The sequence below is a fragment of the Aptenodytes patagonicus genome, chromosome 4 (assembly GCF_965638725.1).
Source record: "Aptenodytes patagonicus chromosome 4, bAptPat1.pri.cur, whole genome shotgun sequence".
In the NCBI taxonomy this organism is placed as follows: domain Eukaryota; kingdom Metazoa; phylum Chordata; class Aves; order Sphenisciformes; family Spheniscidae; genus Aptenodytes; species Aptenodytes patagonicus.
In genome coordinates, this window is record NC_134952.1 from 180,210 (window position 1) to 198,146 (window position 17,937).

Here is a 17,937-nt window from a genome sequence, read left to right on the forward strand (position 1 = left end):
TTCTTTCTGCCTCCATTGCAACATCTGGGAATCCCAGGAGCCAACTCTTCCTCCATCCTGAGGGATTTTTCAGTAGTGCTAGTTAAAATAGCTAAATGAGGTTTTTTTTTTTTTGCCTTGGTGCCAAAAGAAACAAAATCATGTCTTTCACATGACTGCTTTTTGCAAAGCTTTGCCAGTCTGGAAGAAAAATTCAGTGCAAAAAGAAAATTGTGCTGGTTCAAAAAGAAAATGTTAATTTTGTTTCACTTTGCACAAAAAAAAACCCTGTCAGGGAAAAATCCTTCTTCACTCTTTGTTCCACTGGAAAATAGGGAAAAAGTTAGAAAAAAGTATGGGAAATATTTTGACATGAGCAACCCCCCTGCTTTTTAATCTGCCCAGTTTTTGAAAATGGACTTGGAATGAAAGTTTTCAATTTCTTAGAAATCTCCTGTAAGAGACTCAAAAAGAAGGAGTAGAAAAAATGCTTTTTTTTACACTGAAAACCGAAACCAATCCCAGTTTGACCCACAGACTTTCCCCCTATGCTGTGATGTCTCCTAAAGCTCATCACAGCCAAGGGGAGACAAAAGGAGAGCCCTGGATGCCCGGTCCATCCTCACGCTGCAGGCCTTCCCCGAGCACTGCTTTTCCATCCTTGGCTTCTTAAAAAAATCTACAGGTCAAGGAAAAGTGATGAGGAACTTGGCCTGGATGTTTTTTCCAGGGAGCATATCTAACCAATATCTTTCCCATTTGTGGTTTTTTTTTTTAAATTTTATTTTTATGTGAGATGAGTAAGATGGTGGGTCCCTCTAGGTACTGGACTCAAGCTGGGTGACATCTTTTAGGTGAAGTGTTTTTTTTTCCTTCCCCTGGCAAAAATGCTGACTTGAGTTCATTTAACGACTTTTCAAATTTATGCTCGTTTCCCGGAATAGTTTTAGTTGTGAGAGAGAAGCTTAAAAACTTGCTAAAAATGTAAAAATATCTGATACAATTTTTAGATGCACAATGAGCCTTTAAGTTAAAGTATGCTTCCATTTTATTTTTTTTAAATTTGTTGCAGCATCTTGGAAATGAATGGTTTTGAACCACATTTTTTGAAACAAAATGATTTTCCTTTGACATTTTAGTCCCCTACATTTGTAAATCTATTTTTGAGTAGACCTCAAACTTAAAAAATGATGACCTCAATGGAACCCCAAAATAGGTGACTCAGATGAGAACGGGAACATCCTGAGGACTTCAGAGCAAGCCCAGTCCATCGAAGAAGCCATAAGTATTTTTTTTCATGCTCTTCTATTGCTTTTCCATCCCATGGGCCTCAGAAGGGCTTGGACTCTTGTCCCACACTGCTGACTGGTCCTTCGGTCATCCTCAAAAAGGAATTGCAGTGCAGGTAGCTCTTGCTGATGGTCACAGATCTGTAGTAAGGAGTTAACGGTCAGACTGTCCTATCCGTGAAAATAGGCTTTTTTCAAGGGCGGTGGAAGATCCTGCTTGCTGGGACAAGGGGAGGCAGAGTTATTCCTTTGCCATCAATATTGCTGTGCAATGACTCTTTCTTGCATTTATTTTCATGCCCATCTTTAGTGCGATCCCTATGTGAAGATTTCAGTGGGAAAGAAATCCATAAATGACCAAGAAAATTACCTCCCCTGTACGCTGGAGCCTGTCTTTGGAAAGTAAGTTTTGATCCAGTTTGGAGTCCCTGCAATTTTTTATGTCATATTGAGGGAATAGGGCTGGGCCAGCCAGAGCTTCCCATTCCAACCTACATTCCAGGTCAAGTTGGACGGGGCTCTGAGCAACCTGATCTAGTTGAAGATGTCCCTGCTCATTGCAGGGGGTTGGATGAGATGATCTTTAAAGGTTCCTTCCAAGCCAAACCATTCTGTGATTCCCATGGCATGCTCTCGCCTCATGTCCAACCTTGCTGAAGTGAGCCTGGCCTTGGCTCGACCACCATCCTACCCACCATGGCTCGTGTTCATCTTCTCCCTGGGACTTTTGAGCCATGGAGCATGGACTGGGTCTTCTCTGTCGTCAACAGAGACGTCAGGATGGTTGTTTAGACCTGAGATTCCCTTGTGGAGGCATCTGCCTCATCCCAGTGATGATAGAGAGAGTCTGGGGAAACTCTGCTCCTCATTTAGGCATTTTGGTTAAAAATCTGAAGAAAAGACACAATGAATGGAGGCCTGTTTGATTAGGCTGCGGCATGGCACACCTCAAAATTGGATGCCCTGAAAATTATCTATAAACATGATATGGGCTGGTTGAGTTGTTTGCCTTGCAGTAGGGCCACAAACTTCCGATAAAAGGCAAAAGATAACATTGTTTTCAGAAAAAAGTGTTCATCCGAGCCAGAAAGCACCGTAGGGACCAGGCAAAGCAGAGGGAGGTAGAGGAAAACCTGATGCTCAGCCTCCGTGTGCCGATAGGACTTTGGTCTCCCGGAAAAGCTGGGATTAGACGTAGGGAGTTATGCGTCAGCACAAACAGGGGTCAAGCCCTACTCCACACGACGTCCAGCTGGTTTTCTTAGGCAGCTCAGGATGTCAGTGCCGTGACATCTTCTCAACAAAGCAAGACAGAGTGGGAGATACACCGTCTGCAAGAATGGAGCAAAAGGGAGAGGGATGGCGAGGGTGATACTGGTGAGACCGTGGAGGACAGCGTGCGTTAGACAAGCCGTTTCCTCCTCTTCTGCCAAAAGGAGATGGCAGCTCTGCCTTTCCTACGGTGAATGCAAAGTGGTTGCTCCCCATCTAGCACGAGGCAGCCCTGGTCTCCGGTGGGCCAGGACCTGCTGCCCTGTCGCAGAGCCCACAGCCAGACCCTGGTGAGCTCTGCTTGGCAGAGCAAGTCCTCCTTCGCCAAGCCTGGCTCCCGGCCAGAGGCCGTCTAGACAGCGCGCTGCACCTCCCACCCGGTCTTTAAAGCAAGATGTAAAACCGAGGTCCTGGCTGCTGGCGGCTATTAAACGTCTCGTTTCACGAGCTTTTCCCTGGGCGGCTGGCTGCCATCCAGCTTTAGCTAATTACTTTCTGCTGACCCCAGTTCCTCCTGCACTCTTAATTGGTGGCATAATCACTCACTTCCCCTCCTTAAAAGCTGCTGTGGGGTGGGTGCTGGTGGTGGGGATCGGCACCGCGTTTCTCCCTGCCTTTCAGCAGCAGGTGGAGGGGTTCCTGCTAGTGCTGGGTCAGACCTGGACTGTCCCGCTCACCCTGCAGCACCACCTTCCTTATCGCTGACATCCACGAGTGCCAGCTCGGTCTGGATCGGGGTGTTGTGTTTTGGTGGGGTCTTGGTGCTTTGTCTCTTGCCGTCCTTTGTTGGAAGAGGGAGAGGATGGTTTGCTCTTGCTTTATGTTATGTCAGTGCGTGGACTGTGGTGTAATGATGGCAGAGGAGACAGCACAGAAAAAAGGTGCTTCGAACCGGGAGGAGAGGACAAGGAGGCTTTGGGGGGTTAGTCTCACGCTGACCACAAGCTTGGCCCGGGCAGGCTTGACTCCTGGTTTGGACATTTGCTCTTTGGGCTCAAAGAGCAGATGGTTTTCCAAAGCTGTCATTTCTCCCCCTTTCAAATTCCATGGCAATGATGACTCCTGACTCTCGCCTGCGGCTCTTTTCCTTGGACATTGCAGTGACCACCGTCATGTCCAATTAGCAGATGGAAAAACTAATCAGGGGCAAAGTTTGCTTGAGAGTAATTCACCCAGGCAAAAAGAAACCCAAAGCGTGCTTGCTTAGTGCATCCACAAGCTACGCCAGTACAACACAGGACCAATAGTACTGGACCAACGCGGCGAAGATGCGCAGTGGGCGTACCGTCCCTCCTGCACTGGTGGGTTGGGACGGTGTGTGGGTCCGTTTCCCGTGGGGCACTCAGCAGCATGAGCCTCCATCTCATGGGTATTTCTCGGCTCCCGTTGCACAGGATGTTCGAGCTCAGCTGCACTCTGCCCCTGGAGAAGGACTTGAAGATCACGCTCTACGACTACGACCTCTTGTCGAAGGATGAGAAGATTGGGGAGACCGTCATAGACCTGGAGAACCGGTTCCTGTCGAAATACGGGGCGCGCTGTGGCCTCCCCCAAACCTACTGCGTGTAGGTACCTCTGTGAGCTCAGGCAGTGGGTCTCTGTAGCTGCCAGGGCTGTGCGGTGCCGAGCTGGCCATGGGGACCAGGGTGATGCCTCAGCCCATGGGTCTGCTGTCCCAGGGCTGTCCCAGGGGGACCTGGGCAGTGCTGTACTTCACCGCAGAGATTTCTCTAGAGAGACAGATTCACACCAGAGAAGCCCCACATTTGAGGAACTTCCCTGAGCCCTGGCTCTCCTCCAGAAGTGTGAAATGCTTCAAATAACAGAAATTTCCTAGGGGAGATCCTGTTATATCCCTGATGCCTCTCAGGCACACTGTGGTGAGGACACCCTCCATGCACAGGGCCAGCTGAAGGGTGACCTGGTGGGTCTGAGGGGGGCTATCAGGGCACCCCAGCCCTGCAAGCTGGGGCTGAGCGGGGTGTGGGACATGCAGCCCCGTTCACCAGTGGGCCAAGGCGAGCACAGACTTGGAGCTGGCTGCACCTTCCTCAGACCAGCCCTCTTTGGTGTAACCCTGCTGCTGCCCCTTGTTGAGGCTGGAAGATGTTTTATCACGTGTTGAGCTGCTGTTTTTCATCCTGTTTGGTTTCAGCTCTGGACCCAACCAGTGGCGAGACCAACTCCGTCCTTCCCAGCTGCTTCACCTCTTCTCCCTGCAGCACAACTACAAGGCCCCCACCTACAAGTCTGACCGGGTCATCTTCAGGGAGCAAGAGTACATCCTCTCTGAACTGGGTAAGGTAACGGGGCTGCTTCGGCGTTGCAAATGGCTTTCCTTTATGCAGAGCAATGGATGGAGTTGGAGGTCATGAACAGGTCACGGTGGGGGGTTATCATGGAGGCCAGGACTGGGTGATGGGCACATCCCCATCCTCCTCACCTTGCTGTCCAGGTTGGCTCTGCACCTTTCCCAAGCTTGGCTCTGCCCTGAAGGCTGCAGGTTGCAGTTGGATCTGCACCAAACCCCGGAGGTGAACCCAGACCTGCAATCCAGCCACGTTAACTTTGGCCTTGAGTGACTGCCCTTTGCTGCCTGCAGCAAACCAAATACACGCAGGCTGGGAGCGGCAAAGCCCATCGCAGCCAGAGAGGCTCCAGCCTGATCTTCCAGCTGCTGCTTGGGCTGGAGGAGCAGTTGTGCCGTTTGCATCTCTGCGTTTTGGGGCTGGAGTCACTAGAGGGAGACAATATCATACACACAGTGCCCAGCGTATCGCACCACGGCTCGCGCCTCGGGGGCGAGGTGTGCTCTAGCTGGAAGTGCAGAATCAGCCTCTGCCAGCGAGGGGAAAATATCACCGAGTGTTGGGGAGGCATTTTCTTGTTTGCACAAAAAAACCACCAACACTGACACCTGCAATATCCTGGGCATCAACTCATGCCCGTCTGACTGGCATCCTTGGGGGCAGAAGTTTGCCTTTTAGAGAAAAGTCTGCTTTAAAGCATGGAAGGGGTGTTTTGGCCCAGGGAGGAGGTGAAACCCCACTGTATGGCCCAGGAGCTGCAGTTTGACTTTGTTAAGGCCACTACAGTAGTGCAGAGCCATCAAGGAGGACTTGGCCTGCAGAGGCACAAGACGGCACAGCCCAGGGCTGATCCCCCTCCCTGCTCTTGGGAATCAAGGCACAAATTCATGGTTCTCCTCTTAGGAGGAGGAGGAGTGGGGAAGCAACGGCTCCTTTGCAGCCTCTAGTTATGCGAAAGGTTTTCAGCAAGGGCTGGAGAGGTGTTAAACCTAGCGGGGTCTTCCCCCCTCTCCCAGCCCCTGCCTTTCACCTTCCTCTGCTTTAATGGCAATCAGTTCAAAAAACAGAACAAAGTCTGATGCTTGACCTCAAGGAGATCTGGAAACCAGCTGTGTTCGCAGAGCAATGTCAGATCTGAACCTGGCGGTATAAAGTGAAGCTATTAAACACGAGAGCATGGGATTTACAAGCACTGCACCCGGACCATTATTCTGTAACCCCCACATTTGTTGTTTTCTGAGAGGGGCTTTTTCTTTTTCCTGTGCATACACACATACACACACACGCACACACGCCAGGTTTCCACTGCTTGGGAAATAGCCCATATGTCTGAAGTTAACCACTTCAAGATATTGCCAAGAAAGGAGCTGGGATATATCACCTGAAAGTTGCAGAGCTGTAATAATATTTATGGAGCGCATTTCATTTCAAAGGTCCTCGAAGGTGCATGGCCTTGAAACGCTGTGGCTGAAAGGCAGCGTCTTGGGGGTAATGTCCTCCACCAGTCCCAGCATGGCTTGTGGGGATGGGGAGGCAGGAGCAGGCTCAGCCGAGGCCAAGCTGGCCATCCTCGGTACCTGGATGTAACAAGGGATCCCGAATGCCGGGACAGAGAAGGCAAAGATGTCCCTTATGGATAGGTCTTGTCTGACCTATTTGTGGAGGGATTAGGGTCTGGCGTGGAGCGGGTTGAGGAGGTGGAGATGGTTTCAGGTCTGCTCATGGATGGCTCGGTGTTTGCTGTGGCTGTTGTGCGCTGGTCCGTTTTGATGAAAGACCACAAATACCCCAGTGGGAGCAGTGAGGACCGGAGCAGGGACTAGGGCTGGCCATTGAGCCGTGCTGGTGGTGCCTGCATGGCCATCCTTTTCCTCTCATTTCTGTCTTTCACCCTGAACCCAGCAGAGAAGAAGCGGGACCCCTCTCTGCCCAGCTGAAGATCCTGGATGGTTTTAAGTGATGGGATTAAAACAATATCCATCACATGAGTGCTTGCAAACTGCACCAGACAAGACCCTTTCATCTCCTCTCCCTGAAGAGCTTTGATCACACGTTAGATAAACCTCTGCTGGGGGGTGGGAATGGCAGCAGAGCAGCAGCATGGGCTGGAGGGCTGCTGGGGACCCTGCAGCCCCAACTGCTATGATTTTAGGCAGCCTGAAACCTTGAGCAGGATCAAAGACCGGGCTCTCCTTTCCATGTGCTTCAACTTGGGCCTTGCAATGTTTCACTTGCTGTGATTTGAGGTGGGGGGGGATGACTTGTACGAGACTCCCCACAGGTCCCTGTCCCATTGCACGGTGGTTTGCCCACGTGTCCCACCGGGAACAGGTTGCCCTGTGTCCCGGAGGGTTTGTGATGATGGTGGATTTGCAAACGGAGGCTGCGCTCCTCCTGCTCGCTGCTGGCTGCAGCGAGGCTGGTGGGCTCGTGCTTGCTCCCTTGCAGAGCTCCCACAGGGCGGTCAGAATCCGGCCCTGCACAGCTGCGGCCGTGGCGTGGCATAACGCTGCTCTTTGTCTGCTCTGTGGCAGAGGATGGCAAACCCCTCAACCCCCACCTGGGGCCGGTGGAGGAGCGTCTCGCCCTGTACGCGCTGCGGAAGCAAGGGCTGGTGCCAGAGCACGTGGAGACGAGACCTCTTTACAGCCCTCTCCAGCCAGAAATCGAGCAGGTGGGTGGTGTGACGTGTCCAGGACAAGACCAAGAGCATCATCTCCTTTCGATCCAATGCTAACCAGGTGGCTGGCTCGCTGCGGAGCCGTGCTGGGGATACCTGCCCCAGGAGATGGGCTGTTCCCAGGGAAGGGAGTCAGCTTTCGGGGCAGGGCAGACCGCTGGCTATCAAACACAGGCTGGAGCTCATCTCCGTGGCTGACTTGCTCAGGGAGATCGATTCCAGCCTCCTGTGTTCATTTTCATCAGCATTTGCTCACAGGTTTTTTTTGGTTTGTTTTTTTTTTTTTTTTGGTGGGAAAGCCATTTCTGATCTGAAAGTCTTAATGCAGAATTATTCTATAATGGTAATGACACTGCAGGCTCCTTTGGCAATGCAGCAGCATGACTTCTGCAGCATGAACCCGCCCTTGGAGATGTAAAGTGTTAGTACTGCTGCAGACTGGATGTTTTTAAGCCAAATGAAAGATAAACGGGCTTCCATCCAAAACCAATCGAAATCCAGGTATCTGCATTTAGCCCAACACCTTTTCTTTGATTAACGCATATGTGTAGTTTATGCATTTGAATCAAAAAATGCTGCTTCCTGAAGAACAAAATGATTAATTATCATCTGTCATACATGTTCCAGTTGCGTTGCAAAGGCAGTTTCAAGAGACCGGCTCTGCAGCTGGTGTAAATGTGCACAGCCACTGACCTGCACTGTTTCAGCCATTTCCCTTCTGTGGTTCATTTTTAACCAGACCACCTCTCCAATGGTGGAGGAGGAGAGTTGCCGGCAGAAGTAAATGCACTGGCAGCAACTCTTAACACCTTTTCATGTTAATTCACCCAATGAAAATGATGGTTAGAGGCAGGACATGGCTGCTCTCAGGTGACCAGTGGGTCTGTGCTGTTCTTAAGTGATGGGATGGTGATGGGACACCTGGTACAGGTGTCATGGTCTTGTTGGACCAGCCATGGAGACTAGCAAGGGTGCTTCCTCCATGACACGGGGTTGCATATGGGCAGAGCGATCAGGGTCTGCCCTGCACCGGTGCTTCTAACCAAGAGCATCCACAGGGGTGACGCTGGGTCCAGGGGATTAACCTGTGTGACTCAGTACGTGTTGCATTCGGGGCAGTTCCCAAAAACATGGCTCTGACCCGCTGCAAAGCCACAGAACAGGCTGGCTCTATCGGGCTGTTCGTAGTGAGCTGAAAGCCAGGTTGGGCTTTTAAAGTTTTCTGCTGAAATGGAAGATTTTCTTGCCAAAAAGCAAGCAAACCACAAACCCCTCTGTGATGGGCTGATTGTCAAAGGATGGCTTTTTTTTTTTTTTCTTTCAACCCCTGAGACTGCACAATAAAATATTTTATTGGCACCCATTGGTGTTTTACAGTAAAAAAGACCACCTAAAAACACCCCCCCCCCCCAAGATTTCAGCTGCATTTCTGCTGCTCTCTCCTTGGAAGGATTTTGTGAAAGTGGAATGAGATTCCCCTCTCCTCATCCCATCCTCCACTCCCATGGTCAGAAGCCCATAAACCAGCGGTCCAGCTGGTGACAACTGGTGACACCATGGAAAACAAGTGAGCTGCTTGCTTCTCCAACACCTCCCATGGACCTAGTCTTTAGTCTGTCCCTATGTAAAGGTAGTCAGCCGTGGAGAGTAAAGCCAGAGTGCACCTTCAGCTTATCCAGACCAACCACTTCTATATCGCAAGCCATTAACGTATACACAGCTATCAATAAAATAATTTTAATATAATACTTAATGACACTTTTCCATTAGGGAAACCTCAGTTTTCAACTAAGGAACACTGGAGCACTTGATATGTTCTCTCTCCACTGCTAGGTCTTACTGAGGAGGTGAAGGTAACCCAGTTAGGAGGCTCACCAGGCTTCACGTGACTTTCTTTCCATACAGGGAAAGCTACAGATGTGGGTGGACCTGTTTCCGAAATCTCTGGGTCAGCCTGGCCCCCCTTTCAACATCACACCACGCAAAGCCAAGAGGTAACTTGTTTTTTATTTCTTAGTGCGGTGCTGGTTCCAGCACCTTCTGTTTGTGAGGGGAGAGGAGAGGGCTTGGAGATGTCAGATGGGGAGGGATTCACCTGCCTAGCTGAGAAACATCTCTGTGGGCTCATCTTCAGAGAAAGATGACTCACGTCTTAGCTCCTTCAGCTAAATAGCTGAGTAGCACAACCAGGCTGTCTAGGTGGGCTCTGGACCAAGATTTCCACCCTCTCACGTTGCTTTTGTTCCCGGGGCTGTCCAGGTTCTTCTTGCGCTGCATCATCTGGAACACCAAGGACGTCATCCTCGATGACCTCAGCATCACCGGGGAGAAGATGAGTGACATCTACGTCAAAGGGTAAGCCACCCCGCTTCTGCGTCCTCCGGGTACCGTAGCCTGAAGGCACAAGAGCAGCAGTGAAGGAGTTAACATGGCCCTTGCATCAACATTGCTGTGGTAGACATGAACCCCCACTGGGATGAAGGGGCCGTTCACACCTCTCCAGCTATGGATCCAGCTTCTTGGCAGACACGTCTCTGCTGGGCTCATAACCGCTTCACGATGTCGTTTTTCTTTGCATCTCTTGGATGCTTACATGGCAATATTTACAGTTAGAGAGATAAGATGTGGGGAAGCAGCCTAGCCATTGGAGAGAGGGGCACGTAGTCTGCATTTCCACCGCCGGCTCCTTCCCAGCTCCTCTCCCGGGACAGCCATGGGCTTGTTCCATATACATAGGTTGGCGTGTTTGCATAGCTGCTTTTTTTGGAATTCCCTTTTTTCCTTGAAACACACAAAAATGTGGCAACCAGCAGTAACTCTTCTGGCACATTCCCTTCTCTGCCTGACTCCATTTATGTTTTATCTTGTGTAAAATGGTGCAATCCCAGCCAAGGGACTTACTTATTTTGTGCGTTCTTTGGATTTATGGACAGGAAGAGGTAGGATTTTGAAACAGACTGTAAATCCCTTTTTTACAATCCCAATTTTCCTCCTGTAAATCTAGAATGCGCACTGCTTACCTGGTATTCGCATCAAGTGCATTGTTATCAGCTCCAGCTAAGCTGCTCTGTGCGCTTCGGGGCTCTGAAGTAGTAGCGCTTGCAGGGTGTTACCGGGAAAGCGAGAGCATCCAGCGCTTGCTGATATCCCTCGCCTGGCTTTTGGCATCCCCAACGACCAAGCAAATCTCGCAGTGCTGTAAATGAGTTAAAAATCTTGCTCAACTTCCTCATCCTCCCCCCTAAATGGCTGCATCACTATGGATGGATCTGGCACACGTGCCAGACGGATGCATCCAGCATCTCTGGATCAGACCTGAATAATCCTATTGGGAGGGGAGGCAATGGTCCTTCTTGTGCTTAAGCATCTGCGCTACAGAGAGGCGATCCTGTGGGCAAAGTGACCTTCACCACCGTGGCGTGGTGCCGCTTTGGTGAGGACCGTTCCCTCCATTCACCACCGCCTCCTGAGCAGGGGCTGGAGCCTACTTTAGGGTGAACCCAATGGATAAGGAGCTTTTACCTGTGGCTTTCCTTCAGAAGATCTCACAGTGCTTCTCTGAGGAGGCTATTGCCAGTTTATTCTCCATTTTACCCATTAGGCAAGGCCAGGGCTGGAATCTCAGTCTCTTGGACCTTATCTTTTACATAATACGTAAATCATTGTCGAGTCAGTTAGGCAGGTGAATGAAATAGGAGCTTTTCTATTATGCCTGAGGCAGTTGCCTTTTATTTTATTTAATTTAATCAGTTATTTATTGATAGTCTTACAATAGCATGAAGAGGTCTCAATCAAGTTTAGGTTGCGCAAGGCTGAGTGCAGAGGGACCTTCCCTTCCTAAAGACTTGTGCTGTAGGCAGACAAAAAAGTGGTAGTGTAGGGAAATCCTATTCATTAGGAACTGAAGATTTTTTTTTGAGTTAACAGCCCTCTCTGTCGCTGTCGTAGATGGAGGATATTTTTGTATTGTTTTCATAGTGAAATTTCCAATAACAAGTTTTACTTCACCAAGAGGACGGGCCAACACTGAACCAGGTCACGTGGGAGGTGGGAGGTTTTCGCTCGTCATCTTGCAAGTTTTTCAAGATATTTCAAGGTAAAACCAGTACTGCTTTGAGCCAATTGGACTAGAAGTTTCCAGAGTCCCCTTCCAACCAACCACCACTACTAAGATTTATGTGCTATTATGTGGCATCTCTAAAACTCAGCTGCATCCCCTTTTGGGCTCCTAAATAAACGGATGGCCTGGGTCCTCCAAAATCTTACACTCGTGCTGAGCAAAGAGGGACGTGCGCGAGTTTTGAGAACAAAGTTGCCTCTTAGGTTTAAGAACCTAACTTTGCCTTTGGATATTGCATATACCTTGAGTCGCATGGATTTAAAAAATACTGGATGAATTAACGGGCTAAAAATCCACCCAGTCCTGTTAAGTACAAAAACATTATCTATAGCTCAGGAAATCTCTGACCTGCAAATTATTGGAGTCTGGAGAGGTGTGTTGGGAAGGTATCAGGATGTGTTTGCCCCAGTCCTGTGCTCTTACCTGGGTGTCTGCTGTTGGCCCCAGTCAGAGGCAGGGTACCGGGCAAGATGGGCTTTTGGTTGGTCAGCATGGCCATTCCTACATTATGTTTTTAATTCTGGGGCACTGTGACCTGAATCCTTTTGATTTCTGGCATCTCCTTCCTGCAGTGGGGAGGGTGCAGCAAATTCTGCAAGACAAAAAAAAAAAAACACCCATGTGCCAAAGAGGCATCCAAATCAAACCATTTGTTTGTCCTTTTGTTTGCCTGCAAGGAGAGGGCGCTCACACTGCATCCTCCGAGGGTCCCTGCCAAGCTTTGAAGGATGTGGATAAACACACAGGCTTGCCATTTGCATCCTATCAGATCAAATCAAATAATCCAGCCACAATTTAAGTATTAGTGTAGCCTCATCACACAATTCCCACTGCCACCAAGCCCTCGCTCTCCGTGTAGCACATGTGCATGTGATGTGTACCATAGGATGAACTTGAGTAGACCTCCCTTCCCTGTCTCCCACAACACATTTGGGGTGGGTCATGTGCTCCTCTCAAGTGCTGGAGAAGAGGGAATCATTTGTATAGCTGGGCAAAAAAACCTTATTTTCAATTTAAGTGGAAAACAATCAAACGAGATAATTGTTTTCATTAGAGATTCTCTCTGAATCTTCTGGCTTTCCTCCAGAAGGGCTCTAAATACACAAATGGATGTGTTTTATTGTTTTGTTTTGTTTCGTTGATTGCTGAAGACTGAAAAATCTTGGACAGGGAAAGAGGGCAGAATGAAAACCTGACAGTTGCAAAACTCACAGCTGGAAAAAAGTAGTTGTTATGGAAAGTTTTCAGTTTGCCCCTGGACTGGTCGCGGAGTGACCACAGCAAGCTCTTTTAGACCAGGAGGAGAACTGTGCTGCGAGGACCTGTCTCTAAGGGGAGCAGCTGGGGAGCACCCTGGCCACATCAGGGTCTGGCCACTCTGGGATTTTCCTGGGGAAGAACTTCTTGGCCATTTAGGACTTTCAAATAATAATCTTCAAGAACTTAACAGAGAGTAGAGGGAAAAAAATGGCCCTTTGGCCCTTTAGCGTGGTTGCCTCATCAACAGGACTGGCTTTAGGGGCTAACTACAAGGTCAGTTGGTTGGGGTGGCTGCAAAGGAGCTCTCACCAAGGCAGGTTAGAAGCTGATGTGTGCCTATGGATGGGTAAGTGACAACTTCGAGCCGGAGCTTAAGGTGATGTTGAGTCTTTAAATCATCCGTGAAACTCAGGGGAGGGAGGAGAAGAGATTGCAGAGCTTCTCAGGCTGCTACCACCATCACTGGTTCATCTCCCAACACTGCAGGGACTGTTGCATTCCCTCTCAAGTCTCCTACGGGCTCCAGGTTACCCCTACAGATAGCAGCCCAAGGCATCCACAGGGGTGATAAAATAAACTAATTTTATTACCTGCTTATGGCCTCTGTGATGTTGAGTGAACTCCAAAATCCTTGGTGTGTTTCTAGTTTTTCATGCAACGTGTTTACATTTTGCAGCTGGCTGGTTGGCCACGAGGAGAACAAGCAAAAAACAGATGTGCACTACAGGTCTATGGGAGGAGAGGGCAACTTCAACTGGAGATTCGTCTTCCCCTTTGACTACCTCCCGGCTGAGCAAATGTGTTACATCGCAAAAAAGGTGAGTGTCCCTGGACAGACGTTTCTACCTTCTCATAGTTACTCTGGGGTGAAATGCGCTGCATGATCTAAGGCCTGCACAACTGCAGCACCAATGGAGCTATGCAAGGCTCAGCCTTACATTTGTGTTATTTGAAACACAAAGTTGTGGACAGGTGGGGAAACTGGTTTAAAAAAATCCACATTTTGAATACAACATTTGTGGGGTCAGAATTAGAGGCGGCTTTGTGTAAAGAGCCTGGAGAGACTGACCCCCCCAGGAAAGACTCCTCTGGACTGGAGGCGGCTGAATATTGGTGCAGCGGTGTCAAAGTGCTCTCCTGGTTGCATGGGACTTCCAAGATGCCTACTCAACAACAGGGTTACTCCAAAGATGGGAGATGGCATTTCCATGGGGATGGTTAGGTATGCACCTCTGGCCTCCAGCATAGCATAACGGGCATCGTGCTCTACAATAACTTCACAGAAGGGCTAAAGAGGGGTGAAAGGAAGGAGCTGCCTCCAAGTGCCTGAAGGGGTAAGCGGGAGGGGCATGTAGGGGAACATGGGTTGGGATGTACCATTGATGCGGGGATGGGAAGAAAAGTTTTGGTTTGGGATTCAGGGTGAAGATGCCTTTGGTCTAGTAAGAGAGCTGTGTACTCGGTTGGGGAGTTAAAAGTGGATGTGATTTTGGCCCCCTCATTCCTACATCTGTAGTTGGCTATTGCTTTTGGTGTCCCTTAGGTAAGCTAGGGCAATGTGATGATCAGATGTGGACTGGGAGTTGCACAGAGGGAAGGAAACAGGGATGGAGTTGGGGTGCATACGTGGAAAAACGCCGGTGAGAATTGGACTGGCTCTCAAGGAACGCTTTAGGGGAGGGAGATCTATTCACTTAAATTTCCTGCTCATCACCTGGAGATTAAGAGGAGTGTTGTTGGGTCCCTGTGTCTGTGTGGACAGCAGGGACAACCCCCGCTTTCGAGACTTGGTCCTGTTTTGCGGCACCTCCCTGAAAGCTCAAACCCCTTCAGCCACCCAACCCTGAGTCTTTGTCCCTGCTCCCTGCCTTGCCGCTGTGAACTCAACCTCGGTGTTCGTTTGAATACAGACACCTCGTTGCAGTGGGACCACCTGCATCCACAAAGCTCACCTGGGACACCCATCCCAGCTTGTTCTGTGGGGCCAGCAAGGTCCCAGCACAGCCTGGATTGGAACTGGCACTTTGGCAGGGAAGATGCTGAGCAAATTCCCCATCCCTCGAGCCAGACGATCCCCGCGAGGAGGCCTAGCTTCAAAATGAGTCGCTGGATAGTTAAACTGATTGACAGAATCATAGCTGTACCCATTTCACGCTTCATGTTAAACAAATCAAAAGTACAGTGTGTACTACATTCAATTATCCCCCTTTGAAAAAGCAAAGACCCCCCTATAAACCGTTTAAGAAAATACATCCCACTGTGCTGATATTGATTCCTCTCCGACCACATGTCTGCCAACACTGTATCAGAAAATAAACAGCTTGTAAAACCTCTCTGTAAAGGAAAAAATAATGAATGAAAAGCCATGCTTTGTATTTGTGGGACACATTCCGCTCTGGCAATTTTTGATCTCGCCATGTGCTGTTTGAACTCCAGGTTCATTACTGCTGCTGTAAAAGCCCATGCACCGAACTTTAAACGCAGGCGATGGAAAGTGGAATTTAAATCAAAACGGTCAGATGGCAAATTCTGAGCTGCTAAAAGCCACCTGCGCCCAGCCTTGCTGGTGTTGGCCCTTGGAGAGAGCACTGCTGGGAGGAAAGCAGCTTTCAATTTGCTCTCCTTTGTTTGCTCCACTCACCTCCTTGCAGACGGGAGCTCCCTTTAGCACTGCAGGATGGACCGCAGGAATGGGACATCCCAACCCAGACTGCAAATATTCTCCCAAAAGAGCAAGGATGCCTCTGGGCAGCAGGGTCTCCGCGATGTTTAGTTCTGGTGTGCACGTCTGGGGGGATCTGGGAGCCTGCAAACCCGGGGAAAACCCAGGTGCCACGTGGTGGAACCGGACCCTGAAGCCTTGGGATGGCCAGCGGTAGCCAGGATTGTTTAATCCTTGCCGCAACACTGGAAGTTTTGGGAACTTTATCTCCAAAGCTTCAAAGCGCTGGGATTGCTTGGGGTTTTGAGGCTTCAGTCTTCCCATGGGACACCTCAAGGGAAAGCAGGAGCCTGTAAATCCTGTGAGCATCAATTCAACTTACAGATTGGAAGTGTAGGCCCTTATTCCTGCTTTCTAAACATTTTAACCATTTCAGAATGTTTTTCCATCCATATCTTCTCTTGCTGCAGTAATGTTATAAAGATCTTGCTTCTCCTTCTGAGAAAGGAATTTACCCCATTCTGAATTTCAAAAAAATCCCCAAGAAAGAGGAAGTCCATCTTCGGGACAGCTCTTCTGAAAATATGTAAATGCATGTTTCTTTAACGTCCTCTCTCAGCATTTATTCAGAATTTCCTTCTTCAGTTCTCGCTTCTTTTTGTGCCATCTTTTTCCAGCAGCCAAGGACAAGTCAAGCCGTGTCATTTGCACGGCCACAGCGCGCTTGCAGCTTGCCGAGTCCTGCAAGAAGACAGTTTCTTAGGCTGCAAACCATGCAGTCGTTTTGGTGAAAGGGTCAATCCACATCGCATGTTGGAGTGCTGTTGTTTCACAGGGGGATCTAGGGTAGAAAAGTAGATTCAGCGCCCCTGACGTGTTTGCATGAAATTGCATATTGACTTAAGTAGGGGAGGAACAGGCAGGTCCAGGTCCCAGATGAGTACAAGGCTCTGCTGCCAGCCAGCAGAGAGAAGAGCAGATGCCTGCAGGGTTTAAACTTTAGATCCCCAGGTCTAAGCCTGGCAGGTCTTGACTCTTGCAGACAATGTTATCAGATGGTCATGGTACAACCAGAGTCTATCGAGAGCAATGCCGAGATAGGCTGGATGTGGATCACGTTTCACTGGGCACCCAGTCAGAGAGGCGCTCAGCTCCCACGCCTCGCAGGCACTGTGGAGGTGGAAAATGCATGAAATTGATTTTGAAATGTTCAGCTTCAAGTGCCAATTACAGCGGTAGCTGAATATAGCTGCCAAATCTGAGTTCTAGATGTCCTCTAGGGCAGAAAAAGCTTGACACTGGATGTCTGAGCAAATGTCATCTGCATAAATGAACATTCAGGGTAGAATTTCAAGAGCATCTCAATATACAAGTTAAAAACTATTGGTGCCTGAGTGGACCTGGAAATAAACCACTAAGCTGGAGCTTCCAAGACCTGGCTGGGTTGGTCATATACCATCTGAAAAGCGTTGCATAAAAGAAATTCTAGGAGATGAACATAATGAGTATGGGAGCATTGTTGGCAATTTCAAATCCATGTCATGCCATGTCATTGGCAGAAACCAGACCAAGGAACATAGCTGTTGTCTTCGTATTGTTCTGCTACTAGACTTTGGTGTTAGGTGTCAACAAGAAAATGAAGTATTGATGCCAGAACATAAAATATTCTGTTTTGCAAAGACAAAGAGAACCATTGGAAGAGGACCCATCCCACTACTGTAGAAGAAACTGCAAGCAACTGTCTGGTTTATTCAGGGGGAAGGTTGGGGCAGCTGTGTTGAGGCTCTTTTTCAAGGAGCTCTTACATGCATTTCTTCCACCTTGTGCTCTCAACTAAAGGGGCCCATCCAAGTTTTAAGCAGATTAATTGCAGCCTACCTGGGCACAAAACCACACTGACTTTGAGCTGGAGGTCTTTGGACGTCTGGCATCTGGCAGTGGTGGGTGCATGCTGCTCGCATGGCTAGAAGTAGGTGGTCCTGTAGAATAATCCCAGGAATAACCCTGTGGCTGTGAGGTATCGGTGATGCTTGCACATATCTCTTTGAATAATTGAGACCCTGTTTCTGCAAGGTGCAGCTGAAGTCTCCGAGTTTGCTGGCTCTGGCGTTGAATATAACAACAACTTGACATTTGGAAGCGTTTTTTCTATAACTGATCCGCTGGTGGCATCCCAGAAATCGTACTAGAGATAGGTCTTCAGGAGCGATATGAGAAAGAGCGAGGTTTGGGGTCTTAAACCCACCTAGTGAGAAAAGTGCAAAGGCATTTGAGGGAAAAGCAGGGCAGAAGGGGCTGTAACTCACAGCTTGTTTTGTTCTATTGCTGAGTGGAGCCAAGAATAAATTCCTCCCTCCCTGGCGTTG

General features: G+C 49.1%; 1 protein-coding gene across 7 annotated transcripts in view; it reads left to right on the forward strand.

Moving 5' to 3' along the window:
• Positions 1-17,937, forward strand: part of DYSF (dysferlin) — a 107,546-nt gene that overhangs the window by 71,623 nt on the left and 17,986 nt on the right. For all 7 annotated transcript variants that reach the window (XM_076335619.1, XM_076335621.1, XM_076335624.1 and 4 more), the window contains 7 exons: positions 1,579-1,670; positions 3,935-4,105; positions 4,696-4,838; positions 7,384-7,523; positions 9,435-9,523; positions 9,789-9,884; positions 13,586-13,727. In XM_076335619.1, the coding sequence (XP_076191734.1) occupies positions 1,579-1,670; positions 3,935-4,105; positions 4,696-4,838; positions 7,384-7,523; positions 9,435-9,523; positions 9,789-9,884; positions 13,586-13,727 (873 nt within the window). The remainder of the gene's footprint in view (positions 1-1,578; positions 1,671-3,934; positions 4,106-4,695; positions 4,839-7,383; positions 7,524-9,434; positions 9,524-9,788; positions 9,885-13,585; positions 13,728-17,937) is intronic.